The sequence below is a fragment of the Tenrec ecaudatus genome, chromosome 10 (assembly GCF_050624435.1).
Source record: "Tenrec ecaudatus isolate mTenEca1 chromosome 10, mTenEca1.hap1, whole genome shotgun sequence".
Classification (NCBI taxonomy): domain Eukaryota; kingdom Metazoa; phylum Chordata; class Mammalia; order Afrosoricida; family Tenrecidae; genus Tenrec; species Tenrec ecaudatus.
In genome coordinates this window covers 121,412,143-121,432,811 of record NC_134539.1, presented here as the reverse complement: position 1 = coordinate 121,432,811, position 20,669 = coordinate 121,412,143, and the positions used below count along the sequence as shown (strand labels likewise).

Below are 20,669 nucleotides of genomic sequence, written 5' to 3'. Positions count from 1 at the left end.
GGACCCCACCAGGCATTCTACACCCTCCTTACCATTGATTTTAGATCTCTTGTTGTTCTCTTGTCCCTGGGTTTGTTGGTTCCCCCTCCCTTCCCCCCACCTCCCCTGTCCTCCAGCGACTGTTGATCCCATTGTTTTCTCCTTGAGATTGTTTATCTAGCCTATCTTATCTAGATAGACATGAAAAAAGAGAGAGGAATACATGAGGGGGGCTATAAATAAATCCAGGTCTTTTTACTCCCCCACCCACCCACCCAAATCTTTTATCTTTGTAACTTTACCAAGTGTTTTCTCAACCACCACAATGACACAGATATTTTAGGTGCTGCAAACAGTAAGACTACAGTGCTTAATGAACTTCATACAAGTTGGAGTGAGTAAGGAATGTTGCCCTTATTGCAGTAAGCATTGTAAAGACTAGGGAGAAAGCAGACGCTAATAACCAAATCAGAAAATAAACATCATTCATGATTTTACAAATGAGGAACTTGAATCAGGTACAGTATGAAAACCTGCGGTTAGAGACTACATCTTATGGTGTTTTATAATTGCGCCATCCATATCTGCACATAGTTTATGGAACTGACTCTGCCTGTGCTGCATTTTTGCCATTAGTTCTTTTCAATTTAATCACATTTCTATGATGGTGGTGATTAATTCTTAAGAAAACATAACTGAAAAGGTTCACAGAGTGTGGCTCTCTTTGTGTATGACTCTGGAAGGGCAAAAGTATCATGATTTTGGAACGATATTCACATTCCCACCAATCAAAGGGAGAAAACTACTCAGACTGAGATGGTGATTTCGGACTCAAGTAGCTGCATGAAGCAATGTAAATTAGGCCACAGATGAAACATTCTTAGTATTTTAAGCTCAAAACCATCCGTGTCACAGAGCCGAGAGCTAAACAGATGCCCGTGCTGTTTCACTGAGGCGAGGGCCAGATGTTCCTGGGCACCCTCCTCTTGTGTGCACGGCAAACATATTGTGTGTAGTTTCACACTGACAGCATGCATTACCCCCTAGCCCTTTTTTCCTGGTTGAAAAGTTGAAGTGCAGGACAGTGGCTTCGTTGCCAGCATTCTATTATGAAGGACAACATTTTGATTATGAAACCCACCACCTGCACCCAGGGTTTACTTTAATGTGGCTTCCTCAAGATAAGATGGCCCTCTCTCTGTGCCAGGAGTTGACGTATCGGCCTTCCTTCCAACAGTTTCCTGTGAGCATGTGTGGTGGGGTAACATGTACTCTACCTAGGAGAGACTTCATTTTCTACTTTTTAAGAGACTTCATTTTCTACTTTTTAGGCTCCCTTTTCAGGCCACCTTCCCTGAAAGAGCACTTTTTCTGAGGTACCTGTCTGATGACAAGCCACTGGATTGGTAATCTGAGACAGGTCATTAACTCCATCAAACGATGTCAGGCCCAAAGCAGACAGAACACTATTGGTAATGAAGTCCTTGGTAAGCTCGTCGTTTTTAAACCTTTCAGTTTCTTTTCTCGCAAAGCCCTGGAGATCCAGAGAGCTGAAGGACCGACTGGTTGAGAGGCTCCTGCAGCACTGGTGTGCGGATAGGAGGCAGGACCGAGTCTTGTCCAACTAGAAACTGTACAGAGTGGAATGATGAAATTCTACAATGAAAGTATGAACCCAATCATCAGAAAATGTTGGCCCTAGAAAATTAATTCTGCAGAGCCTGCATGGTTTCACTGTCTAAGCCAATTCCTTTCTCATTTGTTTGCTCTGTTGGAAATGGTTCCAGAGCTGCCACTGAGTCGATTCAGACTCATTGAGACCTCAGGTATCTCAGCGAGGAACTGTGCTGCACAGGGTTTTCGAGGTCTGATATTTTTTGGGGGTGGTAGTGGTGGTGAGCAAATAGATCACCAGGCTTTTCCTCAGAGGTACAGGGAAAATTATACTCTGCATACTTTCACTCTGACATCATGCACTACTGCTTTTCTGATTGGCAAGTTGAAGTGAAATGCTCCAAAGAGACTTCTAAATCCAAGGCCCTAAAGAATAGAGATAAACATTTTGAAAGATGTGCCTATTTTATGCTGTCAGTATGAAACATCACAGATTCACTTTATTGTATTTTCATATGAAGAATTTCTTATAAAATATTGGTTTGAGGACATACTATATATACTTGTGTATAAGTCGATTTTTTCAGCACATTTTTAATGCCGTTTTGATGGTAAAATTAGGTGCCTCGGCTGATATTTGGGTCTGCTTATATTCGAGTAGATATGGTACATATGTTAACACAGCCACACGTGTATGCATCACCACACCAGTATTTGTAAGGATTATTCCTATGGAAAAACAATTGGTAAATTTGTGGTGCTTCCAAAACCTTACATAATCTAAACCTTTTAACACTTTGCTCTGAAAAAAAAAATCCAAAAAGACAATGGATTTCTGCTTTCTTTCATTTTAATTCCCCACACATTTCAGAGTATTACCTGAGAAAGCCACTCTTCATCTTCCTGGCCACTATGGTCAGAACCTAAACTGTCATAAGATCCATGCCGAGTCATGGGCCCAGGACTTCCAGGAGGAATCACTGTAAAAGAAAGAAAACAGATTTAAGTCACTTAAAACCAGGTAGGGGAAAAGTGGTGTGGATGTACAGTTTTAAATGTGAGAATCTGGTAAACTGTGATGACAAAGACAGAAAGATTTCTAATCAGAAGCTTCAAAATGGCCAGCTATGGCCATCTTGTTTCTTATATAATCCTTCTCCCTAGTTCCACTCCTGACAGTGAGTTATTGGACACCCGTTCCAGATATATGAGATATACTGTATTTGCTTGAGTATACGCCGACCCGAATTTCAGCCGAGGCACCTACTGTTGCCACAAAAACTTCATTAAAAATGTGCTGAAAGACACATGGTGTTCCGGGATGTGAATGCAGTGTGCTGGCATGGAGTAGGGAGCCAGTGGAAGGGACTGAGGGCCCGGCCCCAATCCCAACTACATGGACAGCCGCCCCTTCGCCAGAAGAATTTACTTCAGAGGACAGCACTGAAGCTGCAGCTCAGGGAGAGGGACTTGTCTGATCAGAGCACAAGGGAGCAAATGAAAGGGGAGGAAGAGAGAGTGGAACACATGCTGGGACAATATCCCCACTCAGAACAGCCTATGCACACAGAGGAGCATATGGCCAGCCCCACTCACTAGGACACACTACGTCCCCCGCTGACCCATGGCCCCCCGGGGGACAACACTGGAGACAGTGTTGGGATTGCGCCAGGTCTGACCCCACCACAGAGGCAAAATACTGAGGGCATGCAGCAGAGGAGGGGAGGTGCAGAACAGGAAGGTCCTGAGGGAGTGCCAAGGACAGACTCTGGGGCCAGGGTGTGGCACCCCATCAGACTAGACTGGAGGACACTCCTAGAGGTCAATAAACAGATCTTGAACTATTAACAGGTTCTTCTTTTTTTTTTTACAGGTTCTTCTTTTTAATGCTCAGTATGTTTTTGTTGTTGTTGCCTTTTCTTTTGTCACTTTGTTTAGCTATGTCTTTTTTTTGGTGCTTATTATTATATCTGCAGGTCTATCTAGATAAGATAGGTTGGATGAACAGTCTGGAGGAGAAAACAACGGCGGGACTGATGGTTCCAGAGGGGCATGGGAGAGGGGGTGGTGGGGGAAAGGAGGTGGTGTTGACCAACCCAGGGACAAGTGAACAACAAGTGATCCAAAATCAGTGGCAAGGAGGGTATAAGAGGCCTGGTAGGGATTGATTAAGGGCAATGTGATGGAGAGGAACTACTGAAACCCAAATGAAGGCTAAGTATGATAGTGGGACAAGAGTAAAGTAAAAGGAAAGAGAGAAAAAACTAGGAGGCAAAGGATATTTACAGAGGTCTGAATACAGGCATGTACATATGTAAATATATTTAGATATGATTATGGGGAAATAGATCTATGTGAATATATTTATAAGTTCAGTATTAAGGTAGCAGATGGACATTGGGCCTCTACTCAAGTACTCCCTCCTATGGAATAACACTTTGTTCTATTAAACTGGCATTCCATGATACGCACCTTCCCAGCACTATCGCAGAAGACAAAAGAGTGCATAAGCAAATGTGAAGAAAGCTGATGGTGCCTGGCTATCAAAAGATATCGCGTCTGGGGGTCTTAAAGACTCGAAGGTAAACAAGCAGCCATCTAGCTCAGAAGCAACAAAGCCCGTATGGAAGAAGCACACCAGCCTGTGCAATCACGAGGTGTCGATGGGATCAGGTATCAGGCAGCAAAGAACAAAAAAAAATCATATCATTGTGAATGAGGAAGAGTGCAGAATGGGGACGCAAAGTTGATCTGTAGGCAACTGGACATCCCTTCACAGAACGATCTAAGGGAGGAGACGAGTCAGTCAGGGTGCAGTGTAGCAACGATGAAACATACAACTGTCCTCTAGTTCTTAAATGGTTCCCCTCCGCCCACTACCATGATCCCAATTCTACCTTATGGAACCTGCTAGACCAGAAGATGTACACTGGGACAGATAGGAACCGGAAACATGGAATCCAGGACAGATGATCCCTTCAGGACCAGTGCTGAGAGTGGCAATACGGAGTGAAAAGGGAAGGTGGGGTAGAAAGTGGGAACCGATTATATGGGTCTACATGCAACCTCCTCCCTAGGGAACGGACAACAGGAAAAGTGGGTGAAGGGAGATTTCAGACAGTGTAAGATATGACAAAATAATAATCATTTATAAATTATGAAGAGTTCATGAGGGAGGGGGATGAGGGAAGGAAGGGGAAAAAGGAGGAGCTGATACCAAGGGCTCAAGTGGAAAGCAAATGCTTTGAAAATTAGGGAAACAAATGAATAAATGTGCTTGACATACAATACAGGGATGTATGGATTGTGGTAATAGCTGTATGAGCCCTCAAAAAAATGATTTTTTTTAATGTGCTGAAAAACTTGGCTTATACATGAGTATATACAGTATATCGTATTTTATTATCCTGAGGTTTCAATAATGAGTATAAAATGTCTGAAAATCCAATGCTATTACTTAGTGCTTAGTCAATGACAGGTACTAATCTCGGCTCACGATATACAGAATCCAACATAAACTCTTGGAAAAATATATATTAGGTACTTGTTACCTGCACAAGAATATAACTTCTCACTTCTACACAAAACAGTCTGACATCTTCTCATAATACTCTTAAAGCTAGAACTACTCCTAATTATTAAATTTACCTTAAAACACAAGTACATTGGGCAGAAATGATAAAACTTCAATTGAGTATCACACACCTATTACCTTGAAAACTAAGCCTATTTTCTGGGGTGCAGGATATATATTTTGATCACCTCCAAGTTATCAAAGCAACTGATTTGATGCTTATTAAATCTTAAAAGTTAGGAAGAAATATTTGAAATAAATATCAACACAAAGATTCTTTCAAAGACCTAGTTAATAGTTTCATATAAATGGGAATTATAAGATTAGATTTGTTATTTAAAAACAATTCAATTTCTGAACAGACCCCCCTCCCCCCAAATTTCTTATATTCTTCAGGTCTTTCCTTGATTTTTGGAATCCATTATTGACTGAGAGTACGAATCTGCTTTCACATATAGATGAAACTTCATAAAAGTACTAAACTGAGAAAAAAAAGAAAAGTAATAAACTGATTCTATACAATGAATTCCTACTATGGACCAAATATTTTGCTTTGAAATCTGAGCCTCTTTTTGACGGTACCATATCATTTTGTTATGCTGAGAAATTATGCAATGATAAAGAAATGGAGAATGAGGAAAATAATAGTAGGAAAATGTATAGTCCCACCCCGACCCACTAAGAAAGGAAATGTGGGAGAAACTTTTTTAAAAAAATGAAAATCAGGAAAAACTGTCATAATTTCCACTACCCAGAGATATTAGTACACAGAGCTCTATATATTTTCCTTAGTCTAGACTCTAAAATTGAAGCCTAAGGAAGTGAATAGTTCTAAATCTCTTTATACTTATGCCAAAAAAGAGTGAGCAGTAAGAATGCCAATCTCACTGTGTTCTTACCAGTTCTGGTATTTTGTAAGAATTAAATTTTAACAGTGGGAGGGGAAAAAAGCAACCATAGTATAATATAGGGCATGATTTGAAAAGATACACATTCACAAAAAACTTCAGAGTGCTAAGAGGTGAAATAGTCCCTAAGCCAGTTAATTGCTTAGTAGGGTGAAAGAATACTAGTAGATTTGCAGTTGTCCAAACCTTTAGCTACTAGTTCTTCAAAATCATGCTGCATCACAAAGTCAAGTGATCATAAAAGTGTGGCACTTAACATCTCATAATATTTAATGAACATGGAGATGAAAATGAGAAATTGATTATTATGTAAGCATCAACTTGGAAATAATTTTGGTGTATATTACAAAGCTTTAAATAAAATATTTTCATAATTCTGGGCTGTCCTCAAATCTTTTGTACATAATAACTTGCTTTTCTGTTGAGTTGAGCCCTCTATGGCATAAAATTCCTTAAGCCTTAAAAGTATCATTTGAATAGAACAAGAGGATCCCTCAAATCACCACTCCTTACATACCAGTCAAGGTGGACAGCGCTGGAACCTAGAAGATGGGACACACTTTGGAAAGCAGATGATAGCAGTGAAGGTCCTATGGAAGTGACCCGAAAGAGCAGCACCAGTGTCTGAGGGCACAGCACTGCAGACAAGGACAGTGGCAGTGGGTGGGGGCAGTAAGCCAGGTTGAGAGTAGAGACTTAAGGAAGGCAAAGGGGTCAAGAGAGTGAGGGCCTACACTCTATTGAGGTGTTTGTTTATTTGTGAATAAAGAGCTTGCTTAAGAACATTATGGGACGATGTTAGAAAGCTTTAAGAGAAGTGAAAAGTACATCCTCGTGTAATTAACAGGTACTCCTTGTCTATTTCCTCAAGAGTTTATATTGGATTTATAAGTATTAAGTGGATGGAATGGAGATTAGAATTGTGAACTAAGGAATGGTTGGACACTTCCAACTCATTATTTAACCCCCAGGAAGACAGGATAATAAAATATGCTATCAGGAACTGACTTCAAATAAGTTAGTAGCCGGGTTGGGGCTGGGGGAAGGGCTACACAAAAACAACACGGTCAGGAGTTGATCACTGAAAGCGGGACGATAGGTAGAAGGAAGTTAACGATACTATAGTCCCCCCCTTTTGTGTATGTTTGTGTATGTGCAAGATTGGACAACACTTAATTTTGCTGTGCATGGAGTCATTATGAGACAGGAGGGGGCAGGGAGTGGCAGCATCTTACAATAACAACATAATTGCCAGAGACAAATTTTCCCATATTTTGTTAGAAAGGAAGCTCAGAAAAACCTTTTAGTTTATGTACAGAGAAATAAAGGTATGCATTCTGCCATTCTGAGTGCAGTGAACTAAGATACCTAACACACACACACACTCACATATTTACTCTCTTATATTTAGCAGCTAGTCCTCGATAATTGATAAACAGTACAGGAAAAGGCTATGGAATCCAGAGATAAAAATCTCTGCTATGTTCTATTCCTACAGACAATACTGCATTTTCCAAACATGCACCTAGCTGAAATGATATACTGCCCATTTACTGTAGAGATTACATCCTCAAATGCATTTGATGTAAGTATAGATCAAGGAGCAAGGACAGGATGAAGAGTTTATTAAGACATAACTGTGAGCCAGACTTTGTTTATAGTGTGTTCTCAGGAAAGTAGATGATGTATCTACTGAGTAATTAGGAAGCAAAAAAAAAACCAACATAAAGAACACAGGGTATATTTTGTTGTCTTATATGTGTGCATATTTCTGTGTGTAAAGCAGGGAAAATAGTTTTATCTAAGGCCCACATACTTCCCTGTCTATGTAGCAATATAAGTAAAACTATGAAGGTAAAGATTAAATGATTCTTTGATATTGTCCCAAGTCTGGAGCCCACAGAACAAAAATTCCTGCTACTCCAGAGAATGGAGCACATCCTGGCCCACCAGGCCGTGCGGATGATGTTCTTTATTAGAGCACCCAGTCCACAGAGAGGACCACATGGCCAGCCCTACTATGAGACATGACGTCCCTCACTGACCCTTAGCCCTACAGGAGACAACACCAGAGTCACACTGTGGGAATAGTGTCCTATCTGATCCCGCCACACCGAGGCACAGCACTAAGGGTGTCCAACAGAACAGCAAAGGAACAGAGCAGCGAGGTCCCAAGGGAATGCTGAAGGCGGACTTTGGGGCCAGGGCGTGGTGCCCCAACAGACTGGACTGGAAAGGCCAACACAGGCCAACAAACAGTCTTGAATTAATGACAAGCTCTTCTTTTTTGTTGTATTTTGGTTTTTTTGTCATTGGCTTATTGTTGTTTTTGTTGTATCTTGTTGCTTGGTTTTGCTCTGTCTTGTTTTTGTGCGTGTTATTATCTCCACAGGTCTGTCTAAATTAGATAGGCTGGATGAACAATCTGACGGAGAAAACAACAGGACCGAAAGTACCGGAGGGACATGGGAGAGCGGGAGGTGGGGGGACTGGAAGTGGTGTTAACAAACCCAGGGACAAGGGAACAACAAGTAATCCAAATCGTTGGTGAGGAGGGTGTGGGAGGTCTGGGAGGGTGTGATCAAGGGTAATGTAACCAAGAGGAATTGCTGAAACCCAGGTGGGGGGCTGAGCATGATCATGGGACAGGAAGAAAGTCAAAGGAAATAGAGGAAAGAGCTGGGAAGCAAAGGACATTTATAGGGGACTAGATAAAGGCATGTACATATGCAAATATATTTATATATGAGGACGGGGAAATAGATGCATACATTTATAGGTTTAGTATTAAGGTAGCAGAAGGACACTGGACATCCACTCAAGTACTCCCTCAATGCAAGAATACTTTCTTCTATTAAATTGGCATTCTATGATGCTCAGCTTCCCAACACAAGCGCTGAAGACAAAGAGGATTAATAAGCAAATGTGGTGAAGAAAGCTGATGTTGCCCGGCTATCAAAAGATATAGCATCTGGGGTCTTAAAGGCTTGAAGGTAAACAAGCGACCATCTAGCTCAGAATCAACAAAGCCCACATAGCAGAAGCACACTAGCCTGTGTGATCACGAGGTGCTGAACGGATCAGTTATCAGGCATCAAAGAACAAAAATCATATCATTATATGCTCACCTCCATAATAGGATCACTGAAGACTAAAAGGTGCATAAGCAAATGTGTCGAAGAAAGCTGATGGTGCCTGGCTCTCAAAAGATAAAAGCGTCTGGGGTCTTTAAGGCTTAAAGGTAAACACGCAGCCATCTAGCTCAGAAGCAAGAAAGCCCACATGGAAGAAGCACACCAGCCGGTGAGATCACGAGGTGTCTAAGGGATCAGGTACCAGGCATCATCAGAACAAAACATCAAATCATAGTGAATGAGGCGGGGAGTGCGGAGTGGAGATCCCAAAGCCCATTTGTAGGTCACTGTACAGAAGGGTGTCAGGGAGGAGACGAGCCAGTCAGAGTGCAATGTAGCAATGATGAACTTTCCTCTAGTTCCTAAATGCTTCCTACTATCATGATCCCAATCCTACCTTGCGAGTCTGGCTAGACCAGAGGATGTACACTGGTACAGAAAGGAACTGAAAACGCAGGGAATCCAGGAAGGATGATCCCTTCAGGACCAGTGGTGAGAGTGGTGATACTGGGAGGGCGGAGAGTAGGTGGGCTAGAAAAGGGGAACCGATTACAAGGATCTACATGTGACCTCCTCCCTGGGAGACGAAGAACAGAAAAGTGGGTGAAGGAAGACATCGGACAGGGCAAGATATGACAAAATAATAATTTATATATTATCAAGGATTCATGAGGGAGGGGGGAGTGGGGAGGGAGGGGGAAAAATGAGGAGCTGATGCCAGGGGCTTAGGTGGAGAGCAAATGTTTTGAGAATGATGAGGGCAATGAATGTACAATTGTGCTTTACACAATTGATGTATGTATGGATTGTGATAAGACTTGTATGAGCCCCTAATAAAACGATTAAAAAAATCTTTTCCCATAATAATTCCCTTGGTCAAATTTCCCTTTGATCATCTCTTTTGTAGCATTGGGCTCTTTTCTTGTCCAACACTTACCGTACAGCTTAATTACACTCGAAGGGGTTCAAGGACGTGGAGAATTGAAATAAAGAGACAATAGAGTTTTTCCATGAATTTTTCGAAGCCTCATGAAAAAAAAAAATTCCCGCTATTCCAAAATAAAATCATGTATTATAGAAAATTTTAAGTAATGTTTGTAAGAATTATATTCACTGGTTTTGAATTTTTAGATGTCTGTGACATACTACTAGGATCAAAGGACATAGAAATAAAAAGTTACCAAGAAAAACAAATTTATGAGGCAAAGAAAGTCCAAAGCATTGCTTCACATGCTATTAAAATGTAGATACAGGTATTCAACTACACACACAGTGTGTGCTAGATTAGGTTTGTAATCATTATAAGCATTGCATTAACACATCTCCAAAGTGACACTCTTAAACCACAAAAAACAAACTCGCTGCCATTGAATTGATTCTATATCCTAACAACCATACAGAACTGAGAAGAACCGTTTCCTGGACTAGAAATCTCTCTAGGATGAGAAAGCCTCAACTTTCTCCCGTGGAGCAGTTGGTGGTTTTGAACTGCTGGCCCTGCAGTTATCAGTCCCACATATGACTCATTAGTTTCCCCATATCTCTATCTATTTAATGTTGATTAATGGCATGAATATAAGCTATATTTGGAGGCTGGGCTATTATTGTTAGGCACCATCAAGTCAAGTTCCGACCCACTGCAACCTCATGCACAGCAGGACAAAATACTACCCTAAGAGAGCCACTGTTCCTATGCTGGAGCCATTGGGGCAGCCACTGGGTTATGTGGGTTTTAAAGCATGGTATCACAAATAAATTAATCCTGGAGAAAGTTAACCATCTTAATATTTCAAGTTATGCCCTACCTCCCAACTAAGAATGAAAGTATACGTACCATATAGACTCAAGTTTAAGCTGACCCGAATATCAGCCGAGGCACCTAATTTTACCATAAACACTGCATTAAAAATGTGCTGAAAACTCAGCTTATACATGAGTATATACGGTACTCTAATTTCAAATACTATGGTGATTCTTCCTACAACAATCCAAAAGAAACAGCTAACCTAAGAAACAATTGCGTAAGCTCATATGCAGCATAGACCTAGTCTTCCAATTAGAAAACAGAAGAAAAATTTTTATCATTAAACTACTGAGTATACTGGTACTTTGTATGAGGGCTGGTAATTACTCTTCTAGTGTATCGGGCATGATTTCAGACACTGAGGAAAATCCAGATGTCCTAAAAAAAAAAAAAGGCATAATTTCCTTCTAGTACTTCATCTTTCAAATCAATGACAGAAAAACAGAAGTCTGACAATGAAAACGAGAGCTGAAAGACTTAAGCCCATGCAGTTTATAAGTATTTTCTTGATAAAAACAAAAACCGCATAACGCCGAACATTGAGCAGTGCTTATTTATGACAGCAGTCAGCTGCATTCTGTTCTTGTCTTCTCAGACCCCACGTTTCTTCAACTCCTGTTCGTAAACTATCTTAGCTGTGGCTCTGGAAGGAAGACGTAGCTGACCAAGCGACAGGTTCTACAGCGAGTGAACTGCACGGTCCCAACTCAGCCAATGCCTTATTCCCTGAAATGAATTTCAAGACTGTTGATAACAGGGAAACACACCACTCAGATAAGAGTGAAAATGCTGATCCAAATTCTACTTATTTTTACATGTGACATAACCAGACAGCTATTTGCCTTAAGCTTCTGCTGAAAATCTAACATAGATTCATACACGAATGCACAGAACTAGGGATAAACTTAAGAGAGTTTTTCAACATGAAGAAGCAGAAAATAATCCAAAGGAGCTTGCTTGGAGACGTGTGAATTGGGTGATGCTCGTAGTCGAGTTTTATGTGGGGAATGGAATGAAACATTCTTCAGATTCAGGAGCAGCCATAGCCTATGTTTGCCCCTTCTACTTCCAGACTCGCTCCCTCCCCCACAAACAATCAAAGCCCTACCATGCTGAAGTCTTTAGTGGAGACCTGAGAGATGAATAACGTTGTGTCAGCATTATTCAGTCTTATAGGTTATTTAGGGGAATAACATTCCTATTTCTAGCAGCAGAGAGATCTGCGAGTTCAATGACATCATGCTGCCTTGAACAAAACCACGCAGGCTCAAAGTTCACCCAAAGGGCAAGAGTGATAAACTCTCAGTGAAGGAAAGACTTCAATATATTTTTGGTACTTATTAAAAACAGCATTTATATAGCAACCATACAATAAGGGGTGTAAGATGGGGGTGGTGGCCCTTTACCAAACCCTGTTTCTGATCAGAAAGCACTCAGGATCTGGGGGAGAAGTTTTGCTCTGGAAAGCAGTTTCTTATTATAGAAACAAAAAGCTGCCAAAATAATAATAATAGTCTAAAGGGAAAATGGACAAAGGCATTACCCAACAACAAATCATTCAGTGATGCGGAACTGTAATAGACAGTAAACATACATAAACAACAGTAATCTGATCTGAAATTTTATGCAAGTTATTATTTCATACCTACAAACCTGATAAAGTTAAAGTTTGATTCTTTTAAAAAACAATTAAGTGGAGAAGGCTCTTAAGTTAAAAATATACCTAATTGTCTTATGAAATGGGCAGCACACAAGTACACACTTTTTTCACAAGTATACACTTAGAATAATTAATCTACTACAACATCTTAGTGAGTGTGACTAGAAAGGACTGGCCTGTGATTTAAAGATATTGGAGGTGCGATGGGAAGGGGCTGACAGTTTAGCAGTTAAGCAAGAGCACTGTCTACCACTTGTCATTCTGTGACTTAGGGGGCATTCATGTACGGGGCAACACAGCTGAAGTGTTACTATACATAAAGGGAAACGAGCTTTACCTACTTATATGTCAGTGGGATCAATGATCTTACGTGCACCCTGACCCTTTGGTACCATGAATGTCTTCTAATTAATTATTAATGTTTTCTAACAGTCATTCAGGGTACATCTCTGGTTTCACTTTTTTTTATTCCACATTCCCAGAAGAACAGTCACAGACAATATGTAACTAGAAAAATGACATCTCCGTGTTGCCTATAAGATAATAGATTCCATGGAAAAACTGAAAACTCTGGGTGCACCTTTTAATTGGATTAAGGATACTCCAATTAATATAGTCCAGTAGATCCATAGTTAAGAAAAGAAACCCCAAACTCAAATTTATATCAAGAGATTATTAAAATCAATACATAAAACAGAAGTCAATCTTACTGAATACTGGGTCATGTATTTTTTAATTATTATTTTCTTAGGTCCACTGATTTAAAAAAAGGAAGACCATATTTTAGGGAATGGTTCCAAAGGCATAGTCTTGTGTGTTTTTTGATCAGGAGAATAACTATTTTCTGGAAACTTGAAACTCACCATCGTACTAAATTTTATAATTATGAACTACACTCCTTTGGTAGTGGCACTGTATTCTCACAGGTAAGCCTGAATGTTCGTTGCGTTTCTTTCTAAATTGAAGGAATTAAAGCGGGAAAGGACATGCTAGAGGTCTCCAAAGGTGACAACCAAAAGGGCAACAGCTACATAAAGAAATGCGCACGATCACTAGCCATCTGGAAAAGCGATGGTGACATACCACCTTACCCCAATAATAACAGGCAAGTGAAAAACAGAAAACAAATCACGCTGGAGAGGCTGTGGGGAGACTGAGACCCTCAGACACTGCTGGTAGGTCTGCAAGTATGTACAACCACTATGGGAAGCAGACCTAGGAAGAACAGACATATGCATTTAATGTTCACTGTAGCACTGCTTACAATAGCAAGAAGTTGGAAAAAGCTCAAATACCTATCAGCATTAGAATGGATAGAGGGACTTTGAGGAAGCCACGAAGCAACCCATGATATGGACCTGGAGAATATTATGCTGAGTGAGTTTAACTAATTACAAAAAGATAATCACTGTCTGAAAACACTACTATGAGGTTAAAAACCAAGACTAAGACTCACATACTAACAGGAACAAACAAACTTTTGAAAGTTGACTAGCGGGGAAGTGCGGGGAGTGGAGAGGCAGGGGGAAGGGGGCGAATGGCAAGGGAGGGAAGGTGAAGGAACAGACTACAAAGCTGATAGATATTGACTTTGGTGGAAGGGATGATGGAGGTCTGTAAGAAGAAGAACATTGGGAAAGGGGGCCAGGGTAGAACTTTGCAAGGTAGAACAAAGTAGGTTGGAATGCAGACCCAAAGTCCAACTGCAGACAAACAACCCTCACAGATGGGTCACAAGGAAGGGACAAGCCAGAAGTACAGCATCGATGAAACACACAACATTCCTGTAGTTCTTTAATGATTTCTCCTCCACCATCCCCCACTATCATGACCCCAGTTCTACCTTACAAATCCAGCTAGGCCAGATCATGTAGACTGGTACTTACAAGAGCTCTTGACACACAGTGATGCCATGAGGGTAGGGGGAAGGTGAAGGAAGAAGCGGGAGAAAGGGGGAACTGATTGCAGTGATCGACATATAACACCCAGCCTCCTCTGGGGGATGAAAAACCGAAATGTGGGTGATGGGAGAAAGAGGACGGTCTAAGATATGAAACTAAAAATAATTTATAATTTGTCAAAGGGTCACAAGAGTGGGAGGGAGGGGAAAAAAACGAGGAGCTGATACCAAGGGCTCAAGTAGAAATGATGGCAACATATGTATAAATGTGATCAATGCAATTGATGTTTGGTTTGTTATAAGAGCTTTAAGAGCCCACGATAAAATGATTTTTAAAAATTGGGAAAGGGGCTTGGGGTTGAACATTGCAGGAAGGGGCTGTGATGAGTAGTTAGAAACACTGAATATAGAGGTGAGGGTATGAAATATAAACCCCTCACCTAATTCATAATTTTTTTAAAAAACAATAAATAAATTCAAAGAAGTGTCTAAAAATAACATCTGCTATAAAAGACTGATATGAAAGATTGTATTCAGAAGGTAAAGCCTCATTGTTTTTTTTTGCCTCATTGTTTTTAGTGATTAACTGTGTTCAATTTATATGTAGACAATATGTCAATTATATTAGCTTTGTGTTCTTTGTATCATCTACAATGGCATAGTTAAAGAGTCTAATATACTAAATCCGGCATTAGACGGACAATAAAACCCTGACAAAAAAAGAAAGTAGAGTAGCTGCTTTGCAAATATAAAAATGGCAAAAATAATTATTACAGAGTTAATGCAGTTCTTTCATACTTCGTTTATTATCTAGTCACATACTAGATAAATCCAAATCATTATACGGCAGGAGGAATTAAATACAGATTTTCTCTTGCCTAAGCAAAAGAGGCAGAGTCCCTTTGGCATGGAGAGTTAAAAGCTTTTAGATCTGGAAGACACCGACATTGTCAACCTATATGTGGGGACAGAACTTAAAGTCTTTCCTACTAGCCACTAATTATCTATGACATGTTCCATAATACTCAGAAAGTAAATGTTTAATATTGTATCACTAAGTAAGTCAGAAATTCCACAGAAACAAGAAGACAGGAGAAAGACTGATACAGGGAACATTATCCGACCACCACCTTAAAGTTCTCTCCCTCTTTCTCTCTACTGACAAATCACTGGACTGAGTGACCTCCACAAGCTACTTACCACGGAGTCAGCGGGGAACTGTGTAATAGTTGGTAAACTTATTTTTTTATTTTCTAATTTTGTAACTTCCTTTTTATTAATACTAAAAAAGTATATATGGCTAAAAGAATAGAATAGTGGGCTTTCTTTATAAATGTTTTAAAGAAATGGGTTTTTAAAGTATAAAGGAAATGGGACAGATTTATTATAAAATCAACTGTATTTATGTGTGTTTAGACATTCCATAATAAAAGGTTTTGGACCTTTTTATGTTTAAAAAAAAGAATAAAATCTTAAGAAGTATTCTGTGAAGAGCAGCCTGACTCAGTAAGCTTCTCATCCCCCAGCTAGGCTATAAACTGCATATAGTGCTGTGGTAGTTACATAATGTGGTGTCAACTTGTGAAGGGGTGGAGCTTAGCCTGTCAATCAGGTCGCTGCTTGATGACCTCATTTGGAGGTGTGAAGGAGATAAATAGCTCTCTGGAGGAGGGACATATACACTCTCTGCTTGGAATTCCTGTTGACAAGCCACATAAAAACACACTGATGGTGCCCAAGCCCTGGAGCTGGAGGAGCCTCATGGAGACTCACGCCATGCTGAGATGCTTCCGCCACTGGATCCACAGGACTTTCCACCCACTGGCCTGTGATCTTCCTGCATTCAGCATTTTTGCATGGCTGCATGAGTTTAAAAAGAAATCTATGGACTAGTATTGGACATATGGAATAATATTGGATTCATGAACTTGATCTGGGATGTTTTCTCAATATTCAATTGCACTTTTATATAAAGCTCTTTCTGATACACATATGGGTTTCTATGAATTTGTTTCTCTAGTCAACCCAGACTAACACAAGTACTTAGCATTATTCAGTGAGCCATAGTTTAGAGAACCAGAGGTGTTTAAGAAGAAAGGCCCAAATATCTACTCACAAACCTGTAAGTGAAAACAATATGGCCACAAATCTACTATGATACGTATGGGGTCACCAAGTTTTGGAATACTTGAAGACATCTGGATTTTCTTTTTAATTGAAGGGCAGCATATCAAATACGTTCCACCAACCCCGTCCACCCCACAACCAGACACACAAAGTACTTTTTATCCTGGAGACAAATCCATGTCAGTTCCTCTGGCTCCAGGGAGTTGTAAAGATTCACTTTTTATCCTTTATAATGAATTGAGCTCGCCCTCCCCAACTCTCCTTTCCTCTGTGGCTCAATTCCTTCCTTCTTTGGGTTTCTTCCTGCCTTTCTTTTACACTTTCTTTTGTTGCTCACTCATATATTCTTCTTTCATTCATTGCTGAAAGATTCTAATATGGCATGGTTATATTATTATAAAGAATAGGGAGCATTCTCCTCACTCACTAACATAGTGAGCAATGGTTCCAGTGATAATCTCAGAAATCCAAATAGCCTCCTGGCTTTTCAGAAAAGTTTCTGAGCCTTAGGCAGCTGAGAAAAGTAATGTGCAGAGCTTTCCCATTCAGGATGCGCACACCCACAGCGGTCAAGTTGACTGACTCGTGGTGCCCCTGTCCCTGTGGGTCTCAGACTGTAGCTCTTTATGGGAACAGAAAGCCGCCTCCTCTTTCTCCAGCTCAGGATGGACTACACACCAAGAGAAATGTTATTAAGGAGTCACGAAGATGGTCTAGGAAAGGAAATGTCTCTGATTTGCATTAATAAACTAGAGTGACTAAGTAAAATGCCTTCCTATGGCTTTGGAAGTATACTTATAGAGAGCCAGTCATCCAGGTAACCTTAAGTTTAAGCTTACGAAGAGAAGCGATCTAGTACACATGCTTCTCTTGACTGCGGGGAGATGCACAAATCCATTTTCAGCTGTGCCGCCGGATAGAATATCAATAGCAAAGCACTTGACGTTGAAGGAGAAGAAGAACGTGATTTCTATCATTGCCACGTACTACCAACAGCTCCCTTTATTTTTAGCTGGGTTATTGTGCTAAGTTTTTGAGCATATTATCTCATCGAATCTAACTGCCCTATAAGGTAGTGAGCAGTAATTTCCACTTTACTGCTGGGAGTGCTGTTATTTTCCCAATGTCGCCCAGAAACATGTAGTAGAAATAGGATTAAATTCAGGACCACAGACTCGAAAGAAAAACTGTTTCTCATTCATTGCTCCTTTCCTCATTCGTTAAACTCATTGTTTTAAATTAAATTTTTCATGAAATTAGGAATGAACATGGAAGTTGTTTATACCTACATGCCAAGCACACCACTGCTGGCTAAAAGTGTACCTGCTTTCTATATTCAACATCCTCTTAACACAATAAACTCTACAAGCATCTATTAAATATATCATATAAAAACTAACAAATAAGCAGGGGAAATTACTTTGACCGGAAGTCTTTTGAATACAACACGAAGGTACGGACATTTGAAACTTCACATGTAATAACAGAAAAAGCCAACAAAGTACTTTAAGTTTCCCTATAAGATCCCTGAGAAATGTAGCACATTTCATTTTAGAAAACACTGATTTCTTGGTTTTATTTTTAAATGTTCATAATGGATAATAATGGGTGGGCCACTGCCACCTGGAAAAAGAGCCTCGGAAGGAAGCCAAAGGTCACCTAAGGAAATGCCTCCTGAGGGAGGAAGGAGCCCTGGTGGCGCAGTGGCTAAAGTCCTTGACTGCGAGCCAAATCTCAAATCTGCCCCCAAACTTAACAGTAGCCTCACCAAGTGTTAACTGTGAGGAAGACCAGTTCCTGATGCTCTTCACGTGGTCAGTAGATCCAAAGAAGGTACAGTGCGCAAGGCAAGCCATCTACCAATGCCACACAGGCAAATGAAGGCTTCCCAGTGTTTCTCGCGCCTCCATAGAAATCACACGGCCCAAAGACTCCTGTCATATGACAAAAACGAGGAAACCAGAATCATTTTTCCAACTGTAGAGAGTTAGTCTATGACCCATGGCCCTCATGTCCTGTTAGTGGGTTGGTTATCCTCAGTTAGAGGAAGAGACAGATTCTTTACCACCCTGCCCCCACCAATTCATGGGGGTCGGGGTTCAGAGATGATGGAAGTTCACAAAAACTCAATCTTTTTACAAAATTTAAAGAGTAGACCAATTTTAAGAACAAAATATTAAAGATATAGATCTCATAATCACTGTGCTCAAAAAGAAGTTCAATATACACAAAGCAGCTATGCTAAGCACATGGAACTTTTCTTTGGAAATACAGAGAAAACCAACAGAGCTGTAACTTCACCCGATTCCCTAGCTGCTCTGGGCTTGACAAGTGCTTACTAGCACTTGCTAGTAAGAAAAATCAAAGTCAGGTAGACAATAAATATATTGAAGGAGGAAGGAATTTCTATTAAGTACCATATATACTTATCAGCCGAGGCACCTCATCTTACCACAAAACTGCATTAAAAATGTGCTGAAAAAACTCAGCTTATACATGAGTATATATGGTATTTCTAGAAATAAAGAGTAATTCAAAAGTTAAAGCTAAAGCATATATATATCGTGCAAAAGCATATTTTATACAGGCAATTTTAGGTTCATTTTTCCATGATTTAAAAATAAGGGTCTATCGGGGAGAAGCGGTGGGGAGCCGAGCGGGGGGGTTTCGTCCGCCAAGATGGTGAGCTAAAAAAAAAATTAAAAAATTAAGGGTCTATCAGCAAAATATTACAAGAGCTTGTCCTCATATACCACTGTGAAAAGGTTGGTACTGCAATGGCCTCAATTCCTGGGGTCAAAGTTACTTGCTTCCTTCTCCTTGGGCATGTGCTTATTCTGAATTCTCGTTGAGTTTCAGAAGTTACGTGACTTTGAGGCAGATAATCGCAACATAAGTGTTTTTAATCACTTAATGATACCAGTAAGGAAACCGAGGTTTAGAAATTTCAAGACTCATTCAAAGTCACAAAGAAAGCAGAATCATACATATACAATTTCCAGTTTCCTACGTATCAAAACACTAAGCCCCCTTTGAGTTGCTCTGATTCATGGTGAACCCAGCATTACAAAGCAGAATGGAATAAACTTCACAGGATTTTTTTTAGCGATAATCTTTACAGAAGCAGAACGCCAGTCTTTTCTTCTGCTGCACTGCTGAATGAGTTCAAACTGCTCAATTTGAACAAGGAAGGAAAACCCACTTGGGCTATCCAGGGGCCTATCCTAAGTAAATAAAAACCAAACCCACTGAGTTGTTTGAGACTCAAAGTAAGCCTACACAAGATTTCTGAGACTGTATATCTTTTTTTTTTTTAATAAATCATTTTATTTGGGGGGGGGGATCTTACAAATCCATCATTCAATAGTATTAAGCACACTTTATACATATGTTGCCATCGACATTTCCCAATTTCTTTCTTCTTAAACCCTTGGTATCAGCTCCTCTTTTTTCTCCCTTCCTTCCCTCCCTTTCCACCCTCGTAAGTCCTTGACAAATTATATATTGTTGTCTGTTGTCTCCCTTCACCCACCTTTCTGTTATTTGTCCCTGGGGGGGGGATGCTATATATCCAACCTTGTGATGGGTTCCCTCTTTCTGCCCCTCCCCCCACCTTCATGATACCACTACTCCCACAACTGTTCCTGAGGTTTTTATCTGTTCTGAATTCCATATGTCGAGAGCTCTTATCTGCATCAATGTGTGTACTCTGGTCTAGTCAGATTTGCAAGGTAAAACTGAGTCATGGCACTGGGGTGGGGTGCGGGGGAGAGGACAAATATGGATGGGAAGAGTCAGTCTCTTTGTTCTTTGGTGAAGTATCTGGTAGGCTTGAGTTGCTGCCTTAGCAGTCAGCAGCCCAATGCCTAATCCACAGCACTACCAGAGCTCCATTACCTAAGTAAAAACAGACAGACTCACCGCCATTAGGTTGACCTGTGGGGGCCCTATAGGACAGAGTGGTACTGC

General features: G+C 40.4%; 1 protein-coding gene across 10 annotated transcripts in view; it reads right to left on the bottom strand.

The window, feature by feature from the left end:
- The window catches only part of BCAS3 (BCAS3 microtubule associated cell migration factor), a 553,715-nt gene that overhangs the window by 277,683 nt on the left and 255,363 nt on the right, over nt 1-20,669 (bottom strand). For all 10 annotated transcript variants that reach the window (XM_075561479.1, XM_075561480.1, XM_075561485.1 and 7 more), the window contains one exon: nt 2,473-2,573. In XM_075561479.1, coding sequence (XP_075417594.1) covers nt 2,473-2,573 — 101 coding nt within the window. The remainder of the gene's footprint in view (nt 1-2,472; nt 2,574-20,669) is intronic.